This window comes from Petaurus breviceps, unplaced genomic scaffold (genome assembly GCF_028583685.1).
Source record: "Petaurus breviceps papuanus isolate PSGF00001 unplaced genomic scaffold, PetGlider_PUasm1.0 37, whole genome shotgun sequence".
Taxonomy (NCBI): Eukaryota; Metazoa; Chordata; class Mammalia; order Diprotodontia; family Petauridae; genus Petaurus; species Petaurus breviceps.
In genome coordinates, this window is record NW_027186296.1 from 25802746 (window position 1) to 25827321 (window position 24576).

General features: G+C 37.6%; 1 protein-coding gene and 1 pseudogene across 3 annotated transcripts in view; one reads left to right on the forward strand and one right to left on the reverse strand.

The window, feature by feature from the left end:
- Positions 1 to 371: 371 nt before the first annotated feature.
- On the reverse strand, positions 372 to 910 carry LOC138168506 (large ribosomal subunit protein eL32 pseudogene; annotated as a pseudogene).
- Positions 911 to 17298: 16388 nt separating this feature from the next.
- TEX9 (testis expressed 9) overlaps positions 17299 to 24576 on the forward strand; it is a 73555-nt gene continuing 66277 nt past the window's right edge. Inside the window, exons 1-4 of one of the 3 annotated variants that reach the window (XM_069098117.1) lie at positions 17299 to 17902; positions 18004 to 18068; positions 20468 to 20531; positions 21424 to 21500. In XM_069098117.1, coding sequence (XP_068954218.1) covers positions 17846 to 17902; positions 18004 to 18068; positions 20468 to 20531; positions 21424 to 21500 — 263 coding nt within the window. In that variant the 5' untranslated portion in view covers positions 17299 to 17845. The remainder of the gene's footprint in view (positions 17903 to 18003; positions 18069 to 20467; positions 20532 to 21423; positions 21501 to 24576) is intronic. The other 2 variants (XM_069098116.1, XM_069098115.1) reach the window with 2 other exon arrangements.

Consider the following 24576-nt stretch of genomic DNA (forward strand, 5'->3'; position numbering starts at 1 on the left):
GTCTTCTGTGTGTGTGTGTATTTAAAAACATAACAGTATACATTCTATGCCATAATATAGTACAATCATTGTAAAAACTGTAAAAGAGCTTTAATTTTAGTACTATGCTTCTTTTGTCCAGGAACATTATTTAGTGAACATTGGTTTAACTAACAAAGGTCCTAATGTATATTAAATGAATAAAGAAATAAATGAAAAAACATTCTTACATGCTTACTATGCTAAGTGCTGGGCATACAAGTAGAAAAGTTAGACAGTCCCTGGTCTTAAGGAATTTATATTCTAAGAAGGAGAAATAACACATTTAGGAGATTTCAGGAGCAAGTGCGTTGGAAAATCCCCAATGATCCTTAAGGCACAGCAGCAATGCATTTTTTTTTTTTAGTAGTTTACGAGTTTATTTAACACAAATAAAAGTGTGTAAAGCTTTTTACTCATTTTCTTCACTCCTCAGTCTAGCGTTTGGATCGGTGATCTTGATGGCCAGCTGAGCTGCTCTCTCAACAATAACTTTCCGATTCTTAGAGGAAACGTTGTGAGCAATCTCAGCACAATAAGATTTGTTGCACATCAGAAGGACTTCTAGCTCTTTGACATTGTGCACCAAAAACTTCCTGAATCCACTTGGCAGCATGCGTTTTGTCTTCTTATTGCTTCCATAACCAATATTGGGCATCAAGATCTGGCCCTTGAATCGCCTTCGCACCCTGTTGTCAATGCCTCTTGGTTTACGCCAGTTTCTCTTGATCTTGACATATCTGTCGGACTGGTGCCGGATGAACTTCTTGGTCCTCTTCTTGACGATTTTAGGCTTCACGAGGGGTCTGAGGGCGGGCATGGCGCCGGCGAAGAGACAGCGGTCCCTCCACTGGAAGCGCCGACAGAAAGAGAGAGAAGGAAAAAAAGCAAGCAATGCATTTTCTTTAGCATCATTTCCATTCATTAAATCATATCTATTTTTGATGTTGAGTCATTTTACTGTGCCAAGGAGTTTGGTGGTCAAAAGGTTCTTTTTTGGGCCTTCATTAAATGTGGCTGCCCTTCCCAGGACTGTTAGGTTCAGGGTTCTGTTCTATCTCCTCTAAGGTCTGAGAGGAGGAGGTGCTGGAAGTAGCAACAGTGGTTTGACCAACCCTGTATATGCTGCTTTTTGTTTCTCCCTCAGGTTTTAATTTTATCAACTTCTACATTTAGCATGAGTCCTATACTCAGTGAGAAGCAAATTAACACAGAGGTTAGAGGGCTAGCCTTAGAATCTGGAAGACCTGTGTTCAAGTTCTACTCCTGACATATGCTATGTGACCCTGAACTTACCACCTCAATCACTTACCATCTCAGTGCCCCAGGAAACTCCTAAAGACTATAAGTTGCAAAATACTTGCTGACTTGTGTTGATAGATGGAGTTTCTTCACAAGGAACTCTATACACTCATAAGTTACATCTCTAAAAGAAGATTCAGTCATACCTGCATTCCTTTATTGAATATAATTTTTATTGTTTTACAATCCGTAAAGGATATGTTTAATATTTCTAATTTTCTGCATTTGTAAAGTTGTTAATTTTTGTAAAGGTACCATAATTAACTTAGGATATGTACACTCCTTTCTATTCTCATTCAATATTACCAAAAGTCTATCATATCTAACTTTTCTAAAATTCTATTCCTTAACTTATTGTTTATTTCTGTTAGATTTACCTAGGTTAGGGGTGGCCAGGTAGCACAGCAAGTAAGAGCACCGGCTCCAGTGTCGGGATGACCTGGGGATCGAATCCAGGCTCCAACACTTAGCACCCACCCAGAAACACCTGGCCATGTAACTTTGAGCAAGTTACTTAACCTCAATTGCTTAGGGGCAGCCAAGTGGTTCTGCAAGTAAGAGCACCGGCCCCAGTGTTGGGATGACCTGGAGATCGAATCCGGGCTCTGACACTTAGCACCACACCCAGAAATAACTGGCTGTGTAACCTTGAGCAAGTTACTTAACCCCGATTGCTCATTAAAAAAAAAAGACTTACCTAGGTTAAAAAGGGGTTACATTGAAGTCATCAACTACTATTACTATCCATTTTCCTTGTGAATCATTTAATTTTTCGTTCAAATATTTAGATGCTATGTCATTTGATGCATCTAAGTTTAGCATTAATATTAATTCATTGTCTATGGTACTACACCTGAATTCCCATGGCACCTGCTGGAATCCCATTTTCCTATATTGTTTCTCCTTTAAGATATAAGGTTGCATGTGTTTGCCATGACTTTCTGTCAGTCAGAAAGGACTTCAGGCTTTACAGACCTTGACAACTTGTCTCCATAGTGACTTTGCTTTATGTACTTTCCTCTAGCCACTGATTTTTTTTCTTTTTATAGTTAATTTTTTTCTTTTTTATTTTACATCATTCATTTCCACAAGATTTTGAGTTACAAATTTTCTCCCCATTTTTCCCCTACCCACCACCCCAAAACAGAGATCCCACTGAATATCTCCTTCCCCAATCTGCTCTCTCCTGTATCTTCCCCCATTCCCCTTCAACTTTCCAGTAGGGCATGGTGGATCTCTATGCCCCAGTGTCTGTATATCTTATTTCCCAGTTACATGTAAAATAATACTAATAATAATATATTTTTTTAAACATTTGATTTTAAAACTTTGAATTTCAGATTCTTTCCCCACCTCCCTCGTCACCCACTCTTACTGGGAAGATAAGCAATTCAATATAGGTTGTACATGTGTAGTTATGCAAAACATTTCCATAGTGGATATATTGTGAAAGACTGACTATTTCCCTCCATCTCACCCCCACTTGTTCCATTCTCTACTTTGATCCTGTCCCTTTTCAAAAGTGGGTGCTTCCAACTTCCCTCCCCACCCCAGCCTGCCCTCCCTTCCATCATCCCCCCTCTCATCCCCTTCCCTCCTACTCTTCTGTAAGGTGAGATACCCTATTTAGTGTGTATGTCATTCCCTCCCTAAGCCAAATTCATTGCGAATAAGGTTGACTCATTCCCTTTTACCTTCCTGTTCTCCTCCATTGTAACAGTTTTCCCTTGCCTCTTCTATATGAGATAATTTACCCCATTCTATCTTTCCCCATCTCCTCTTATTATATTCCTCTCTCACCTCTTAATTTCACCTTTTAAGTATCATCCCTTCCTATTCAACTCGTCCTGTGCCCTCTGTCCATGTATACCTGTACATATATATACATATATTCACATATGTATTCATATAGCCATATACCCTCCTATAAAGACATATATATGTATCTATACCTATATATACATTTCTATTCCCTTCAACTATTCTCATACTGAGAAAAATTTCATAAGTTACAATTATCGTTTTTCCATGTATGAATGTAAGTAGTTCAACTTCGACAAGTTCCTTGTGATTTCTTTTCCCTGTTTACCTTCTCATGCTTCTCTTGCTTCTTGTATTTGAATGTCAAATTTCAATTCTGTTTCTTTTTTTCATCAAGAATGCTTGCAAGTTCTCTATTCCATTGAATAACCATATTTTCCCCTGAAACATGATACTCAGTTTTGCTGGGTTAGCCACTGATTTTGATTCTGCCTTCTCTGCAACAATTTCCATGTTTTTATATTTCTCCTGCCCTTTGTTTGAAATTTTTCTTCTCCATTCTGTTTGTAATTGTTTTACACTTGTGCCTGATCACTTGGTTCCGATGTTTAGGTTTTATCCCTGCTTGCCGTCTAATGGTCTCTTCTGTTTTCTCTAGCAGTTTATATAGACTGCTGGATAGTCCTAGCCATTAACCCTTCACTTCCTACATCCCTTCAACCAGGCTCTAACAATATCTCATAATTCCTTATTATCTATTCACTGGCATAGTCAATATTCTCTACCTAAAGTTTATGATGTAGGTGGCTAATTGCATATACAAAAAAATAAAATAATAAAAAAGTTATCCTAGAAGCCATGTTAACAATCAAAAGGAATGGATATCAAGCATAATTCCTGCTATATGCCAAGATTTGAGGAATCTTGATAATCACAGACTATGTACCATGCTAAATACATCCCTTCCATCAATCTGATATACATGTTTAATTAAAAATGATTACACCATCTGTCCAAATGCTGCAGGGGGCAACTTTAATTGATTGTTTCAGTTTTTCTGCATGATGAATAAATAGGACTAAAGCTTACAACTCTGAAGCCAAATTAGGATTTGCTAGGTTAATAAACAGAGAATTTTCTGGTAAAAAGAATTCAACTATTTCAGATCTCAACAACTTGCATTTAAAACCTATAAATGGATGGTGAGAAGAGGATGTGTGCTAATTCACTTTTAAGATTATAGCCTTTTAAGCAAAAGGATCTAGGATCTCATAGGTGCCTATTTAACAGTAGTATGGTATCTAATGATTTCTTTAAAACCAAGTATGCCTTAGGTGATTTCAACATACAAACATTTTAATTGATTTCAGAAAGCTAGAGAAACTGTCAAGAGTGAGATTTTCCCAAAGAAGTGCCAGATGAAGACTTCTCTAGGCCCTTAAGAAACTTACATTTTGAGATTACTGCTTGTGAAAAAAAGATCACAAATTCAGAATATAAAAAAAAACCATTTGTGATTGGAATAGCTATGAAACTGAAATTGTATTCTTCACCAGGGCTGGCATATGTAAAGTGATCTAGGGATGCTGATCAGGGATGTCACTTTCAAAAATGCTGCCTCATATGTAAAATGAGGAGGTTGGGCTACATGATCTGTAAGGTCTTTCTTCAGCTGTAACATCTTGTATTCCTCTACCTACCTCATTCCCCTATATAGGCATTCACCTCATGAATATATGTATCAATACTTTATAAAATTGACTGGCAGTGCCTCCTCTATTGGGTATTGTCCAGTTTGGTCAATAGGAACAGGATAATGAAACTATTAGCCAGTATAGATGTGAACTAATAGAGTGTTTGGAAGATGAACAAAGCTAGAAGTATATCACTGTGATAGACTAGAGTATCTGGCTATCTTTCTTGCCTTGCCAAAGTGAAACTCTACTTCTTATAAAGTAGATGCATAAGTTACAGTTCTAAGACCCAGACATAATCCTTTTCACCAAGTGTGAAGTGACATCTCCCTTATGGTCATGTGCAATTTGGAATCCAGATTTAAGGATTAGAATCTTAGTTTGTTCGTGTGTGACAGACCTGGTCAAAAATCAAAACAAGGAGACATTTATTAACTATTGCCTGCAGAAGTCTTCGGAGTACCTGAATGTGACTGGTCCTGATATTTTTGTTTTGTTTTATAAGTAGATGAGTTATAGCACTCAATAATATAATATAATATGATATGATATGATATGATATGATATAATATAATATGATATAATTAATATAATATAATAAATATAATATAATATGATGTGACATAATATTATATGATGTGATATGATATGATATAATATAATTAATATAATATAATAATAAAATAATATAATCACTCAATAAATATTGAGTGGCTACTATGTGCCAAGCACTGTGTTTGGCACCATCCTCAAGGCACGTGATTGCCTAGTCTGTGACTGGATTTTATTTAGGGGAAAGCTCTGGGTAGCAAGCTAAGTATATTTCATAGTTTTGTTCTGTTGTTGTTATTCTTATTAGTAGTAGTAGTTTATCATTAGAATAAGACAGAAGCTAAGCATGTATATATACGAATATTCATCTGTTATAGATATAGTGATGTGTAAGTGTGTACTGGTAAATGTTTACAACTGGCTCCCCAAAAGGAAAAAAAAACAACCATAAGACATTGCTTAGGTTTAGCTTGTGTCATTAATATTTTCTCTATCATTTTCATAAGTCTAGAAATCAATGCAACAACAAATCAAGCTTTTATTTGGAGTGTTTGCTGATTTCCAAGGTGTAAATATTTACAGTGAAAATTTAACAATCAGCTTTCAAGAATTGGTACAAGCTGGCTTCTGCATATTTTGCTGTATGTACACATATATATGCACATGTACGTATTGCATGTATATACATACATTGTGTTTCTACATGTGTGTATGTGCACATATGCACATACATGTGTTTATATGTGCATGAATATTAACCAGACCTGTTATTTCATCAGTGTAGAGAGCTCCTGATGAGGAACTTCCCATACTTGTCCCTACCAATACCTGCTCTACATGGGGAATTCAGACATTAAGTGACTTTCCCAGAATCAGTCAGTCTATGCCAGAGGTAGGACTTGAACCTGTGCCTTCTTGCAGCTAGGGTCAGTTCTCTATCCGCTATGTCACCATGACTTTTGTATACTTTGGTGGGCCAAGGCAGGGAGCCCTGCCTTCTGTGACAGAGCTGAGAGAATGTGGGGAGCCCTGCCGTACCACAGCAGGGCTGAGAGAGCATTGAGAGTCCTGCTATTCCCCAGCAGGACTGAGAGTGCTATCTACTCAGAGGCTGCGAGTTAAAGGAGAGATGGGGACTCAAAGAGTGGTGGAAAAGAGAGTCTCCTTTATTGTCTTGAGTGCAAACCTTTTATAGGACATTTCCTAATGGCTTTCCCCTGTGGACATTGTGCACCACAGTGTTCTGAGGCCAGCAGCGAAGACACCCCACTTATCTCAAGGATCCAACCCTTACACCTGCGTGCTTGAACTATTCCCTGGGGGATGGGGACCGGTCCAGGCCTGGCAGCCAGCCCTCTGCCTGAGGGCGCTTATTCAGCCATCAGGGTCAGAGTCTCACTGGCCTGTGGTCCTCAACATTATATATGGCATTTATGGAAGTAGATGTGATATGAAGTATGCAAGGGAAAATTCTTCCTGATGAAACCACATTAACTCCTTATTGGAGAATTACACCTGTATTGGAAATTAAAGTGTTGGCTTGGATTTTCCCATAATCTACATTGCTAACAATTCCTGGCCCTGAGATAGGCCATTAAAGGGATTATTCTTTCAAAATTGGATATGTTATAATCATGACGGTGAAGAACTATTTCTGAAACTACCCAGCTAACATGTCCAGTTGGTATGCACATTTGGCTGGAGATATCACATTCAAACTTCAGTTCCCTTTTCCCAAATTCAGCCCTCTTCTCACTATTCCTCAAGACCTTTTTAATTTGAGTAAAAGGTTCCAAATGAGGAGAGACTATATAATTTCAATAGCCCTAATCTGGCATGTTAAAATTAGTTATTGACACTGAAAAATGGGAATTGTACAAAAGTAAACCTGATTCTATAGTTAACTATACTTTTCCTTATCCCTATAAAATATGCTGTCCCTAAATTTAGGGTACATGTCAAACTTTCCCCTCACAATTTATCATAAATTAAAAGATGTATCAGTCACTTCCCCCCAATAGTTCCATTAATTCCTCCTTGTGGATCAGAATCAGGTCCAGAATAGCATTTCCTTTTATCATTTTCTTCATCTTTTGAAGGAGGAAATTATCACTAATTTCATGGTGGATATAAGTAGGTACATCATATTACCAAAAATGACTTGAATAAAGATTTGATAAAAGCCATCATTAAGCACACATATGACTGGAAAAGAAGGTACTCTGTGTAGCAAGATGAAAGAATAACAACCCCAGTGTTAGACTAGAAAAGAACTTGGAAGGCTGCCATCACACTGGATAGATACTCTGGGGGTTTTATGGAAGTATGTATAGGAGGCATTATGGAGCTGAGAAAGAGCATCGCTCTGGTATCAGAGGACCTTGGTTCAAATCCTATCCCTGACAATTTACTACTGTGCCTTCAAGCAAATCATTTAACGTCCCATGAACTCAGCCTCCTCATTTGTAAAATGAAGATTAAATTACTGGGTCTCTGAGGTCCCTTCTTGCTGTATGATCTTTATGATGGACAAGAAGGTACAGAAGAAGTTATCTACATTAATAGGAAAGAGTGGGGGAAACGTTTTTTTAAATGCCAGAAATAAAATCTCAAAGTGTCCATAAGGAATATACTATATGCTCTATAGTATCTCCAACTACTTCTGAATAATTAGATACATAGTAGTTATATGTATATGATTTTAAGTTAAAGTTAGCTAAAAGAGCCTTGGGCAAAATTTTGGAATCATTAATGATGGCATCACTTCTAGATATGGTTGAAATGAATATCTGCCCATTTGTCTATTATTTGGATTGACCCAAATCATTTGAAATTCTTATTACAAACTGTCACAAAACTGATTTGTATTTTCCTTATGGTTTTATTTTGAAAAGGCATACAGTACAAGGAGGAAATAAGCATTTATATAGTACCTGTGCTGTGCCAGACATTGTGCTAAGTGTTTCTTTTACAAATATCTCATGTGATCCTCGCAACAACTCTGTGAGGTAGATGCTGTTATTATCCCCATTTTACAGTTGAGGAAATTGAGGCAAACAGAGATTAGGTGATTTGCCCAGGGTCACACAGCTAGTAAGAAGTATGTGTGGCTAGATTTGAACTTAGGTGTTCCTGACTCTCTATACCACCTAGCTCCCCTAGAAAGCTTCACAGAAAGCAAGCCCAGAAACAGAGAAAAAGTCTTATCACTGAATATAATTCCATTTCATCTGGACTACTGGAGAAAAGTAGCAAAACTGCACTGTGAATTTGATTTACCAGAAATCTAGATTTTAAAAAATGACTGAAATTGAAGCTGATGTATTTGTTAAATTTAGAAGATAATGAGAAAAATGCAAATCAATACAATGCTGAGGCTTCCCCTCTCACTCAACAAACTGTCAAAGATAACACAATATGGGAATAGTTAATGTTGGAGGGCTCATGGAAGGACAAGGCACACTAATGAATGCATTGATGGTAGAAAGGTGAACTGATACAACCTTTCTGAATAGGCATATGTCCAGAGGTTATTGACAAAAATAAAGTCCCAATATACACCAAAATACTTATAACAGTGCTTTATTGTTGTATCAAAGAAGTAAAAACATAGTAGAATCTTACTGATTAGGGAACAGCTAAGCACACTGTGGTACCTGTAAAAGTATTTTTATTATGCTATAGGAAAGGATGAACATGAAGAAAAGAGTATCTAACATGATGAAAACATGATGAAAAGTCCTACATACTGCTGCAAAGTGGAGAAGCAAAACCAGGAAAACAATACATGTAATGACTACAACAATGTAAATAGAAATGGTAATAATAATAAAAAGAAAATCAAAACTGAATGATGCAAAAAAAAAAACCTGATCAATCCCGGCCCCAAACAAGAGATAGACACCTCCTCAAATCCTTTGCAGAAGTGGGGGTCCATGAATATGGATTTTGCATAGAACATCAGACTTTTCTGAAACATTGGTTAGTTTTGCAGAACTTTTTTTTCTTTCACTTTAAAACAAGTCTTGATTATAAGTTAAAGCTCTCTGATAGGGCCTAGAAGGAGGGATACAGTGTGAAATGCAGATGATATAAAAAGAAAAGATACTAATAAAAATTTATGTTTAAAAAGGCAAAAAATAAGCTAAGTTAATGGTAGAATTTTAAAAATATAAAATCTATCATATATATTCTCATCTTATACTTGGAAAAGTCAACTTTCTACTTAGCGATATGTAAATTATCCTTCATATATTTTATATTGAAAGTCATACTCACTACACCATCTAAGTTGCTCATTCCTACTGATCTATTATTATGTGTTCAGAAACTATTTTAAAAATTTGTCTAAAGAAAGCATAATTAGCAAGATAAATCTGCTGAAAAAACTATATAAAGAATCAAAATAGAATGTAAACAAGTTGTAATTACCCCACCTATAACTCTTTGTTAATAAAGATAATTGATAGCTGATTAAAATGGGGAAAAATAAGAGAAATCTTTAGCAATGACATGAGAATTGGGCAGTATTGCTATTGAAGGGCTCAGTTATCCATATCCAAAAGCTTATATTTGAACCTACATGCTAATTTTGATTACATTCATGTCTTTAAACAAGCATATCTCATCTGAATGACAAGGAGTTAATTTTTTGTTATTATGATTCAGTCATTTCAGTTGTCTCTGACTCTTTGTGACCTCATTTGGGGTTTTCTTGGCAAAGATGCTGCAGTGACTTGCTATTTCCTTCTCCAGCCATTTTACAGATGAGAAAATTGAGGCAAATGAGATTAAGTGACTTGCCTAGGGTTCCTTAGCTACTAAGTGTCTGAGGTCACATTTGAACTCTTCCTGACTCCAGGCCTGGCACTTTATCTACTGCACCACCTAGCTGTCCAGGAGTCAATTATGAGTTGAATTATTGTTTGTCTTATTGTATATCCAAGCCTAATTCACTTACTTAACAAATTCAGATCTAGTTATATTAACAGCCCAAATGTGGCCTGAAATAGCCCTTGAATCTAGATTTATTCATTCTCTTCTCCCCACAAAGGCTCAATTTGGTCCCCAAGAAAAATGCCTACCATATAGCAAAAAAACTAAACTAACAAGTGAAAGCCTAAAGTATGTAGTTAGACTCTGTGGAGAATTAATGGAAAAACACTCTGTGTCCCGGTTTGTTTATTTGTTATGTGAGCGGAGTGGACTACTAGATCTCCTCCAGTCTAACATTCCAAGATTCTATGATATGCTACTATGTCATTTTTATTAAAAAACATTTTTATCTTCAATATGATGAAGTTCTAATCACAAGCACTATCAAAGGAGTCTTAGATGTTCATATTTTTCCAATGTGCTGTTTGCTTAATGCCGCTTTTGAGGCAAATTTCTCTTAGTTCCACCTGTACCTTACTATGGTCAGTTTGCTTTAAGGTAAGTAATTTTTTTAACTGTCAAATAGCTCTATATTATTGGAATCAGCTGCCAACTAGTAATGTCAGTTCAGATCAAATTCAAGGTGATAAAACTTTAATGGAACAGAGGATCAAGAATTACATAAAATCCTTAATTCCTGTTTATTTGCTACCTCTCTCTATAGTCAAATGTTATTGAAGCAAATTAAAATGTAAAAATCAAACAAAAATCCCCTGAAAAACCAGAAACATTTTCATTATTCTTAAATAATCTATCAAAACATAAATGGCTGGTGCTTCGAATTTTAAAATCTATGTAATACATTGTAAAAATAAAATGAACCAGAAATTGAATTACACAAGACTATTTTTGACCTTGTAAACTCCATTTGGATTCATCTGAAAAAACATTATTCCTAAAAATTTATTTATTTTTCAAAGGTAACATCATAAGAGATGGTAAGTGCTTTCAAGATAACCAACTGTGTCTACAACTTCCAGCGTTATCCCTTTTGGAAGGTAACAAGAACTATCTTAGTAGCCTGGAAAACACAAATTATCTGTTTAAGAGCTGAGATCTGAAGCATTTTGGTACTAAAAATCTGGTCAAAGAAGCTTGACTATTGGAACTTTACAACTATTGTGCACATTAAGTTGTTAGCACTTTTGTTATCAAAGGACTAAAGATTGAAAGCACTCCTCTATGACCTAATCTGACCTTGATCTTTGAAGTCAACCTAGTGGAGTCTGAATATGGCCGTTGGTTGATGCTAATAATCATCAATTATTAAAGGAGAATTAGTTATGGAATGGTTATCCTACGTTCTGTAATACAAATTCAAGAAATATGGCTTATGGTTTTATATTATTTTAAAGAATGCCAAACCAATGAACTAGTGCAGGGGTAGGGAACTGCAGCCTCAAGGCCACATGTGGCTCTCTGGGTCCTCAATCGTGACCCTTCGATCCAGTTTGGATTCAGTCAAAGAGCTGCAGTTGAGGACCTAGAGGACCACATGTGGCTTCCAAGTAGCAGGTTTTCCACCCCTGAACTAGTTAATCTGTAATCAGAGGGCTTGGGCTTGAACCTGGTTTTGCTATTTACTATCTGTGTACTCTTGGGCAAATTCCTTTAGCTCCCTGGGCCTCAGTTTCCTCATTTGTAAAATGAGCAGTTTGGACTAGTTGGTTTTGGAGGTTACTTTTGGTTCTAATAATATTTCACTCTAAGTGACTGAAATACCAAGAGCAATAGACTTTTTTTCATTCTTTGTCTTCTCAACCTCTCCCCTACCACAGACATTTCTGATCATCCATTCCCTGAAGTTCTTTGCTCCCCTGGCTTCCAAGACATTACACTTTTGTGGTCTTTTTATGTTTCTCTTACTTTCTTGTCTTATTTGCTGCCTTTTCTTATTTCTCCTACCTCCTCACTGTAAGTATCCTCACAAGTTTAGTCCTTGGTCATCTATGCTCTCTAATCAGTTACACTCTTGAAGGACTCACCCATTATCACAACATGTGGATTTGATTTCAGTAACAATCCAAGTTTCTCCATCTTGTGTATAAGATATCCTACAACAGTTTACAGAAATTCAGATATACATTGTCTATAGCATTTCAATGTAGACCTATAGTTTAGTAACCCTATCAAAAAGGATATGATGTAAGACTGTTCTTAGTAAATTATGTTAGCCCTTTGTGATTACCACTTCCTTTTCTAAGTGCTTATAAACCATTTGTTTAATAATCTATTCTGGAATTTGATTCAATTAAATAAGCATTTATTAAATGCCTATTATTTGCAAAGTACTGTGCTTAGTTCTAGGGATGCCAAGATAAAAACTAAACAGTTTCTCAAGGAGCTTACATTATACTTAATGAAATTTTCTGGGATGAATGTCAAGTTGATTAAAGTACAGTTTGTAGGAATCATCAATTTCATCTGTAAAATGAGAAAATTGAGTTAAAATGAAAGGTCCCTTCCAGCCCTTTATCTGTAATCCTATTATATGAGTCTTCTTTTTAAAAAAAATCAGTATCTATACCTCTCTCTAGTCCTATATCATTTCTCCCATATTCCATGTTTTCTTTAATAAGATCATTGAAAGTTTTCAGAGGATTATTACTCTGGCAACTCAAGGGGACAAATTAGATAAATACTTCCTAGTTTATGGCAAAGCACTGTCAAAATCTCTCATGCTATTGTATCTTGGGAACTGACCTCTAACTCTCCCCAGGTACTCTCTTTTTTCCTAGTCTGGAGTTGGCTTACTCTTTCTGCCTGCACTCAGTTTGACAGTGTACCACTAGACTTTTAGAGTCCTAGGGGTAATGGTTGTGGATACAACACTTAATTATAGTTCTTAAACTCCCATCAGTGTGCTTCTATTTATACAAATCATTCAAATGATATCATTAACTCTTAAATATGAAAATTTACTTAATAAGAAGACAAAAATAAAAATATTCCTAATGTAAAATTTACCTAATAGACTGTTATAGCAGGAATGATTTCCACCTCTAAAGCCAGGTCACATTATCCTGCTAATGTCCATGAGCAAGACTGTACACACACCTACAGAAACCTAGACAACTAGGGAAGTCCATGTGCCCCAGACACGGGGTTTAATATTCTGGACTGTAGGCCTGTATGCCACTGGTCTCTGGTAAGCAGTAGTTTGCATCACCCATCACCTACTCCTCTTCTAAGACTTTTCACTCTCTCACTGAACAAACCAAGTCTCTGCTACCTTCCAGCCATGGAGGCAATGGTAAATTCTTTTAGTAAATCAGTAGCATTACACTTTTTTCAGTTAAACAGAAGCCCTAAGCTTGGAGTTGTCAGCTTTTCAGGTTTATTCCCTTGGCTGGGTGCTGAAGCAGTTTTAAGGAAATTCAATGACTACCTGGAAAACTGAAAAGCTCCTCTAGTCCCTCAATGGAGGAATTTCTCCCTCGAAAGACAAAGGTGAGTGGAGAGCAAATTAGTTGACTCCTTGGGGGTTTCCCTTTATTCAAGTTATAGATAATGCCAAAGGGAACTTTGAACTGCACTAGCAGTTCTTGAGCTGGAGGATTCTGTTTCCTTTAATAAACTTCCAGAAACTATAATCCTCTCCTCCAATCAAACAGTTTCCTACATCCAACCATCTCCCTACCATGCTGCCTATACTTCAACTCCTCCATAAATTTAAACTCTGTCCCTGGGTCCTCCAGCTCTGACTGGTCTTTCACTTTCCATCTCTACATTCTCGTTGTCACCCAACCTTTCAAGTTCCTCTTTTTGTACTATCTTCCTTTATTAGAATGAAAGCTCTTTGAGGGCATGGGCTGTCTGTCTCAATTCCCTGATTGCTGGATAGTTAACATCCAAAAAAAGACTTTGACAAGCTATGATTGCTCGATATTGTATCCTCTGTGGCAGCTAGGTGGTGCAGTGGATATAAAAAGCTGGGCCCGGAGTCAGTGGAACAGAATAGGTATACACAAGACACAGTAGTAAATGACTATAGTAATCTACTGTTTGATAAACTCAAAGACTCCAGCTTCTGGGATAAGAACTCACTATTTGAGAAAAACTATTGAGAAAACTGGAAAATGGTATGGCAGAAACTAGGTATAGACCAGGTTTGCACAACATTAGGCCTGAGGACCACTTTGGTGAGCCTGGCATAAACCAATATCTCCAAATATATACCAAGATAAGGTCAAAATGGATATGTGAGTTAGACACAAACAGGGATACCATAAGCAAATTAGGAGAGCAAGGAATATTTTACCTGTCAGATCAATGAAGGGAGGAGTTTATGACCAAACAAAAGATAGAGAATATTATGAAATGTAAAATGGATAATTTTGATTACATTAAATTTAAAAAGTTTTGCACAAACAAAACCAATGCAACCAAGATTATAAGGAGAGCAGGAAGCTGGGAGACAATTTTTACAACCAGTGTCTCTGATAAAAGCCTCATTTCTAAAATATAGAGAGAACCAAGTCAAATTTATAAGAATACAAGTCATGCCCCAACTGACAAATGGTCAAAGGATATGAAGAGGAAGTTTTAGATGAAGAAATTAAGGCTATCTATAGTAATATGAAAAAAAATGCTCTAAATTATAACTGATTAGACAGATGCAAATTAAAACAACTCTAAGGTACTACCTCATACCTATAAGATTGACCAATATGACAGAAAGGAAAATAACAAATGTTGGAGAAGATGTAGGAAAATTGGGACACTAATGCATTGTTAGTGGAGTTGCGAACTAATCCAACCATTCTGGAGAACAATTTGGAATTATGCCCAAAGAGCAATCAAACCATATATACCTTTTGATCCAGCAATACCATTACTAGGTCTGTATCCCAAAGAGATCATAAAAAAAGGAAAAGGACTTACATGTACAAAAATATTTATAACAGCAATTTTTATGGTAGTCAAGAATTGAAAATTGAGGGAATGTCCCTCAATGGGGAAATGGCTGAACAAGTTGTGGTATAGGAATGTACTGGAATACTATTGCACTATAAGAATGGTAAGTAGGCAGAATTCAGAAAAAAACCTGGAAAAACTTACATGAACTGATGCTGAGTGAAGTGAGCAGAACCAAGAGAATGTCGTACATAGTAACAGCAACATTGTATGATAATCAACTATGACAGACTTAGCTCTTCTCAGCAATACAATGATCCTAAGACAATTCCCAAAGACTCAGGATGGAAAATGCTATCCACATCCAGAGAAAGAACTGATGAAGTTGAAATGCAAATTGAAGCATACTATTTTCACTTTATTTGTTTTTTTTCTTTTGTTCTACTTCTTTCATAACATGACAAATGTAGAAATATGTTTAACATGATTGCACATGTAAAACCTATGTCAGATTGTTTGCTGTCTTGGGGAAGGAGGAGGAGAGAGAGAAAAATCTGGAATTCAAAATCTTGTGGAAATGAATGTTGAAAACTATCTTCATGTGTAATTGGAAAAAATAAAATAATATTTACATTAAAAAAGAGACCTTGCTTTTGTTGTTGTTCAGTTGTGTTTGACTCTGTGACCACTTTGGGGGTTTTCTTGGTAAAGATACTAGTTTGATTTTCTGTTTCCTTCTCCAACTCATTTTATAGATGAGGAAACTGAGGCATATGGGGTGAAGTGACTTGCCCAGGGTCACACAGTGCCTATGTGTCTGAGTCCAGATCTGGACTCAAGAAAGATGAGTCTTTCTGACTCCAGGTCTGGCACTCTATCCATTGCAACACCTAGCTACCCCTGATAGACCTGGAAATCATGCCATATGAGAATTCCTGAAAGGAAGTGGCAACGTCTAGTCTAGAGAAAAAAAAAAAAGACTTGTGACAGCACATCAAGTGTAAGAAGGATTAGATTTTTCCTACTCTGCCTTGGAAGGCAGAATTAGGTACAATGAGAAGTTGCAAAGAGGCCAAGTAGGATTAAAGGAAGGAAGAACTTCCTAATAATTAGAGTTATTGGAAAGGGGAATGGGCTATCTTTGGGGGGTGTGGCTTCCTTAAAGCCTAGATGACTACATGTTAGGTATATTATAGAACACATGTTTGTTCAGGTTGGCTGGACTAGATTACCTATGAATTTCCTTCCAAATCTAAGATTCTGTGAACTGCATCTGTGATCTACCTTGGGGGATAGTTAGTTTGATTTAAATTAAGTGATAAACTCACTTAGAGCTGTTTCATGCTCTTTCCTCATTTATCTCAGTCATTTTCCTCAACCATTTTTGTTCTTTAATTTTCAGTCAGAAGATAGGAAACATGGATGCAAAACAGGATTGTTTCTTTTTCACTGTGATCTGTGAATATCTGCCCTTTCCATTTCCACCTGCCTCCCCCACCATAGCACAGTTTGAAAAGCCCATTTATTATCCTTAGCTTTTTTTTTTTTTTACTATTCTTGCCTAGGACGAATAACCACCTGCCAGAGATTTTATAGAAGGGATGTCTATATTAGATGACCTGGTCCCTTCATTTAAGTCTTATGATTCTTTCATTTCATTCCTGCCACCCCTGTTCAAGAACATAAATATCTCCTTTCTGACTGACAGTATCAAATCCAAACTCCTCTACTAGCTTTCAAGGCCTTCCAGAATCTTGCCTCACCCTACCTCTCCAACTTTGTTTTTCTTTATTTCCCAGCAATCAAACTCTGCTCCAGTCAAACAGGTTACTACTGTCTCTTTCTTGCACCAACATGCTCATTCCTACTTCCATATACCATTCCTTGATCTCTCCCTCAGTCCCCCACCTCCTCCACCATCATAATCTTCCCCTCTTTCGAAGACCACCTGAAGTCGGACATCCTCTTAACGTCCCTCTGAAATTTCTATTTAACACTTATCCCATCTCTCCCTGCACTTCTTTGGTCTTTATCATCAAATCCAACAGTTTAGCCATAAATTTAATTTTATTTGTCTACTCTGTATATGGTGTGCAGGAGTTCTTCTGGCTCTTGAGTTAAATTTGTTCAAATTTAGGAAGTGATGGTGGAAATGTTGAGAATGCACATGGGCTTAAATGTATGTCTAGCATCCTTCCTTTCTGTGCCCCCTGCCCCGCCCCCAGCCCGTCGTGAAGCAGTTACGCGCACGGGAGGGATTGCCCAAAGGACTCTTTCTTGCACCTGCTCACGTCTCCTCGTGGCGGTTACAGCGTAAGGTCCACGGGGGCAGGAATCCAGGTCTTACACTTCTCTCGCTCTAGAAATAAATAACTCTCCGAGGTTCTAGTTCCTCCTCCCCTCACTTGGTTGCTTTTAACCTTAAAGTAACAAAATACAAAGTCTTGGGAAATTGTGTCTTGAGTAGCCGGGCGCACTGTTAACAGGTCTGGAGAGCGCCCGGGTTATATGGAGAAGCTCCTGAGGCGGCGGCGACCCTTTGCTCGCATGTCAGGCTGGAGCATCTCCACCAGCTCCACCTCACTCAGTCAAAAGAGCCCAGAACCCAGAAGGAGGAGGTGGAGGCGTCGGGGTAGGAGTGGCGGGAAGGAGCCGGTCTGGGGCGACGGGAGAACTCTCGCGAGAAATAACCGATCGCCTTGGTAACGGCGACGCGTTCTCGGAAGATGGAGACCTGGAAGGTCGACCAGCCTCTTGGCGCTTCTGCCAGCTCAGACTCCTGGGTACTCCCGGGCTGCAGCCAAGAAGGGGGTTGGGGTTAGGGGTGGGGGACTTGGGGGGCATCCCTCGGAATCGCATCTGAAGGGTGATTGTCTTGTTTCAGAGGTGGGACACCGCCGGGACCTCGAAGCAGCTGAGAGACCTTCAGAGCAAGGAGGAAGAGTATCTGTAAGAAAGGAGCGCCCTTGGGTCTGGGGGCGGGGGAGGGGACGCCGTTGTGTCTTGGTTTTCCCGCTTTATTGTGATTAGATGGAATATCTTCTTTAGCTTGCATTTTTCCTCACCCATTCCATCCGACTTGTCCTCCTTGTCTTACTTTCGCAGTTGAGAACTTTAGTCCATAAACATTTATTAGGCGCCTACTGTATACCAGGAGCCGTGCCAAGATCTCGGGATGCCAAGAAAGGCAAAGGACACTTCTTTCCCTCTAGGAGCTCACAGTTCGATTGGGGCGGGGGCGGGGGTGAGGTGACAGGGTAACCATAAGCAAATAACTATGTACAAGCAAGATGCAGAGTAAATTGGGGAGACCCTCTGAGGAGAGGGACTAGAATCAAGGAGGACCTGGAAAAGACTTTCTGTACAAAGTGAGATTTTAGCGGGGACTTGAACGAAGCCAGGGAAGCCGGGAGGCACAGATGAGGGAGAGCATTCTAGGCTTGGGGGGCTGCCAGACACAATGTCCCGAGTCTGGGCATGGAGGGCTTCATAGACAAACAAGGAGGCCAGGGCTCCTGAACCACCCACTGTGTGTAAAGAAGATGCTTAAGTTATAAGAGGGCTGCAAAGGTGGGGATGGGCTGGGGCAGGTTATGATGGGCTTTGAATGCCAGATGATTTTATATTTGATTCTGGAGGTGTTAGGGAAGACTTGACCCTAACTTGTAATGATTCCCACCCCTACCGGTGGTACCTTTGAAAGTTGATACTGAATAAATAAGTTGTGAAGACTTCGAATCCTGAATCCTTTCAATGCTGGTTTTGAAGACTTGAATCAGTCATTTCCATGGTTACTGTCTAGTATAGCTACAACTTTTTAGGCCCTGTTTCAGTGCCTCCTGTAAACTGGAAGGAAATTCTTGTGGCAGGTTCCCAGTGTAACTTTATAACAGCCTTTGTAGATTATTCTTTCAGATCTCTAGTAATGCACATGTACTGCATAGTTGTGCTATCTATGCATTAATCCAACAGTTATTAATTAATCATTTATGTACAAAGTATACCAGTGCCAGGGTGTCTGACACAAAGAAGGCACTTATAAATGCTTGTTGTTCAATTGCTAGGTACATTCATCAAAAGTTATAATGAATCCTAGCCCTGCAGTATAAAAAAATTACTTTATATTGCTGTTTTTTTCAGTGCCCACAATAGATGGTCTAGGTTGACAGAAGCACACACAGTCACTTTGGGAATGAGGGCCTTCAATCTTCCTTTCCTGATAGTATGGTTCTCTTGCTTTTACTTTTTCCATGATGGCATGTGTTGTAATCTTAGTCATTGGAGGGAACCTACAGATCTCGGAGGTGACAAATAGATTTAAATATGGAACACTTTCATAGTTATACCTATTATAACAGCAAATTTTAAAATGTATTGATCTCTTTTTTCATAATACCTTCAGTTTTTAAGTTCTTCATCCTTCCTCTCCTATCCATCAATCCATCTCTTATAACAATGCTTTAAAAAAAAGAGAAAAAAAAAGCAGCTCAGCAAAACTAACTCTTTGCTGTTCTTTGCACAAGATACTCCTGTCTTCCAGCTCCCTGCATTTTCATTGGCTGCATGCCTGGAGTTCTCTCCCTTCATTCACTGGGTTCCTTCAAGTCCCAGTTAAAATCCTACCTTCTAAAAGAAGCCTTTCCCAATCCCTCTTAGTGGTAAAGTGATTCCAATTGATCATACCTATCTATCTCTATATCTTTATTTTGTATATAGTTATTTTCTTGTTAACTCCTCCATTGCACTGTGAGTTCCTTGAGGGGAGGGCCTGGTTTTTAGGTTTGTCTGTTTTTTTGCCTTTCCTTGTATCCTCAGTACATACCACAGTGCTGGGCCTATAGTAAGTATTTAATAAATGCTTTATTACTGACTTTTTCAACACTAGAATGTTTGAGGAGATAAATGCAGATTTGGGGGGGGGATTGATGCCTCCTTTGTACTTTCTGAATCAAATATTTTTAATACCAAATCTTTGGCATCTCATTTTTTTCTGCTAAATTGGCAATAATGTCTTCTTTATGGAGCTGCAAAATAATTTGGAATTTTTTTTTTAAAAGCAATCGGGGTTAAGTAACTTGCTCGAGGTTACACGGCCAGTTATTTCTGGGTGTGGTGCTGAGTATCTGAGCCCAGATTTGATCCCCAGGTCATCCCGACACTGGAGCCAGTGCTCTTACTCGCTGTGCTACCTGGCCACCCCTGGAATTTTTTTAAATGATTACATTTTGGTGCAACAGTCTTTTCCATTGTTGATATCATAAGCTAATCTAATTTTAGCGTTTTCTTCTGATCATTTCCATTAGATACTTCATTAAATCCTAATTTAATTGTTTTTTTGTACATTTTAGACGTCTAAATGCAGAACTTGAAGCAAAAACAGCTGAACTGGTTCGTCAAGCAGAGGAAGCAATAGTAAGTAAATATTATAATTAGCCTGTGTAGTGCAAAATCCTAATTTGGACTTAGAACAATTTTTTAATATTGTAAAACATTTGCCTCCCTCTTTCTTTAACACCTTTCCCCCTTGAGTTTGGTAACAGTCATGGACAATTGTTTCATTATTAGATGAATGGTTTATATGGTAAATTAGCTACTGTAGAATATATATATGTGTGTGTGTGTATATATATATATATATATATATATATATATATGAGTAAGCTACAAGGTGACCTTTGAAGATTGAGATACCCCAGCTCAATGCAAATTGAGCATGAACAGTCAACTTCCTTCTGAATACATTCCCTAGTTCCTCAGGTTATGTGTGTCTCTCTAGGAGTATAGATTAATTCCCCTGAAACCTCATTACTCTTTTTGGTTTGTATTGTCCATACCAACTAGGAGCCCCATTCTTGCTTCCCTTCCTGACATTGTCCCAAATAATTTACTCACTTGACATAAGGCCTAATATGAATTTGCCAAAACAAAATTGAAAGTAAAATGTAATAGTATTAACATCCACATGATTGGGGAAGCTACAGCCACTTCTGACAAAGTCAGAATTGCCAAATCTCCTCCCTCTTTTATATTCTACACCTTTATTGTTACAGTGGAGTATCTGGTCATTTTGGTAGAGGGGTGCAGTAGGGAGCTGCTAACAAGCTTTCTCTGGTACAGCAGGTAGGGGGAACCATCTTATCATGCTCCAGCTCATCTATCTCTTTGAGTGATCATTGGCAGTGAATGATTTACTCCTGATCACCTACCAAGTGAAAATGGCTACTTAGATTGGTACCATGTTAGAACTACTGTCATACTTTTGCTGTATAATATACTTATGATACTTGTTTTGTTTCTTAATTAGAGAGATCAAAATGAGATACTGTCCAAAGTCGTTTCATCTCCAGTTAAACCACATGATGAGAAAGATGATAATACAAAGTAAGTACATTATATCTTTATTACTGATGGCTTTAATAACTGGTATGGGATGCATTTAAAAACAATAATCATGTGTAGCTTTTATATAGCTCCCCAGGGGCAGCTAAGTGGTGCAGTGCATAGAGTGCCGAGCCTGGAGTCAGGAAGACTCATCTTCCTAAGTACAAATCTGATCTCAGACACTTGGTAGCTGTGGTACTAAATGGTTACATCTCTTAACACTGTTTGCCTCAATTTCCTCATCTGTGGAATGAACTGGAGAAGGAAATGGCAAAGCACTCCAGTCTTTTTGCCAAGAAAACCCCAAACAGGGTCATGAAGAATCAGACACAATTGAAATGACTGAACAACAACAACATATAACTCCCGCTATGTGCCAGGGCCTGTGCTTGGTGCTTTACAGTTACTATATCATTTGATCCTCATGACGACCCTGGGAGATAGGTGCTATTATTATCCCCATTTTACAGATGAAGAAATTGAGGCTAGTAAGAGGTTAAATGCCTTGTTGCCTAAAGTGACATAGCTAGTAAGTGTCTGAGGCTAGATTTGAATTCAGGTCACCTCATTGTTTCATCCACTGTACCACTGAGTCATCCTAGCAGTTTTGGAATGGATCTGTGATTTCACTGGTATAGGGATCTTCTGGTGAAGAAATTGATTCTAACAATGCAGTTGACATCTGTTCCTGCAGTTAGGGTTAGATGGTTGCCTGAGGCACCGAGAGGTTAAATGATTAGCCCAAGATTACATAATCAGTATGTTTCAGAGGCAGGTCTTAGACCTAGAACCATACCTGGTTCTCTATCCATTGTGCCACAGTGCCTTTTAGAGATGAACGATTACCAAAATAATCCTTAAAGTATGAACTTTGGGAGTCCTTTGTTTTGAAGAACAATTGTGTAATCAGTATATTAAGTTGATACAGTTATTAAAGAAAATACATTTAATATATACTTTCATTTGAATTACTGATGTATTTGGTTTAAAAATTGCAAAGATCTCTCAACCATCCAGGAGAGTGTGGTTTTAGTGCAATTTGAATAGTATGAAATAAAATACTGTTGCATTTTTGTTACATTAACAGATCTATTTAGAAATCAGTTATCATCCTTAAGAATCTGTGAACTTGTAGGAGATTTAGATTAGGGCAATAGTATGCCTTTTATAAGGTCAGCTAGGTGACATAGTGGATGGAGTACCAGAACTGGAGTCAGTAAAACCTGAGTTCAAATCCCACCGCAGGCACTAGCTGTGTGACCCTGGGTAAGTCAATTACTCCTGTTTGCCTCAGTTTCCTCATCTATAAAGTGAGCTGGAGAAGGATATGGCAAACCACTGCAATATCTTTGCCAAGAAAATCCCAAATGGGGGCAGCTAGGTGGTACAGTGAATAGAGTACCAGCCCTGGAGTCAGGAAGACCTGAGTTCAAATCGGGCCTCAGATGCTTGACATACTTCCTAGTTGTGTGATCTTGGGCAAGTCACTTAACCCCAGTTGCCTTGCCTTTCCCCCTTCCCCTCCCCCCAAAAAATCCCAAATGGGATCACAAAGAGCCAGACAAGACTGAAAAGACTGGAGAACAACATACCCTTTATAAATCTAGTTCTTAGAAGAACAAATTAGGAGTTTTGTAGAATGTTAATATTTGTGGAAATGGGAGAAATATGGCAGAAAGAGCACTAGGGCTTCAGTCAAGAGATGTGGGTTCATTTAAATCTTAAGTCTAATAGTCTCTGTGACCATTAAAAATCTTTTTAACTTGTTTGAGCCTCAGTTTACTCATCTGTCAAATGAGAATAATAATATTTGCATTATACAGGGTTAGGTCTACTTAGGCCCATTGTTAGGGGGTATGAAATTCATTTATTTCCAGATAAGTCCTGATCTAACTAACATAACACTCATTCTTAGATTTCTAATACCAAAACTACCAAATAATGTAAGCGTCATAACTCAGGAACCTTTTGCAGTGATTTAGTTTGCCTCTTCATCTTATATTTTTTAAATTAAATTTGTCTTTCTTTTTAAAAAGAAAATTATTGTTAACGTTAGAGAGGTTTGTTTTAGAAAAGTAATTAGGAGACAGTGATGAGAGAATGGTTATTATAGGTAAAGGGTATTGGTTTCAGAAGTTGGGACCTAGAGGGCCACATGTGGCCTCAAGGTCATAGGTTCCCCACCCCTGAATTAGACTGTAAAAGAAAAAGGGAAAATAGAACTATAGTTTAGAAGAGAAGGATTTTTTTAAGAATAGGCAGATGTATATTTAAAGTCATAAGGGAAAGGAGCCAATGAAAAAGAAGAATTTAAAGATATTAGAAAGAGAATGGATAAATGTGGGAATTCCTTCTGATATTGTGATGAGTAAGGATCCAAACTTCAGATAAAGGGATAATTTTAGAAAAGAGGTAGTACATCTTTTCTTCAGAGACTTCAGAGAAGTAAGAAAGGAGGGGTTTACAAGGTGTTGAGATGAATAATGGATAGACAGAAAAAGGTTTCTAAGTAAATTAAAATAACAATTGTAGCAGAGTAGAGGAGATTCTAAGAAGAGAAGTCTTTTGAATGGCTACTATAGGTAGTAAGCTAAAGAGTTGAAGAAGAATAAAAAGTAGGACTGATAAAGAGAATTTAGAACCAAGTTGTAGCTGGACAGTATAGTTATATAGCAAACCAGATCTGTTTATTTTTTAAATTTATTTTCCCTTTTTATTATGAAGAATTTGACAAACATCAACAAATATTAACATTCTCCTATACAAAGATTAATGGTAAAAAAAAAAAAAAAGGTAGCACAGCACTATGAATTTTTTACTATACATGGCATGCATCTTTTAAAAATATATATGAAATTCATCAGATAATTCCCATCATTGTCCTGCTTGTCCATATCCTCCTTTGAATTTCTCCCTGCTATTTTCCAATATTTCGTTAAAATTTCCTTTATTGTCTCTCTTCTCTTTTTTTTTTTGCTATCACCATCACGACCTTTTCAGAACTCCCCAACAATTTTCCTCCCTACCAAAAAACTCTCCCCTGTAACAGATACATATAGTTAAAGCATTCAAACCC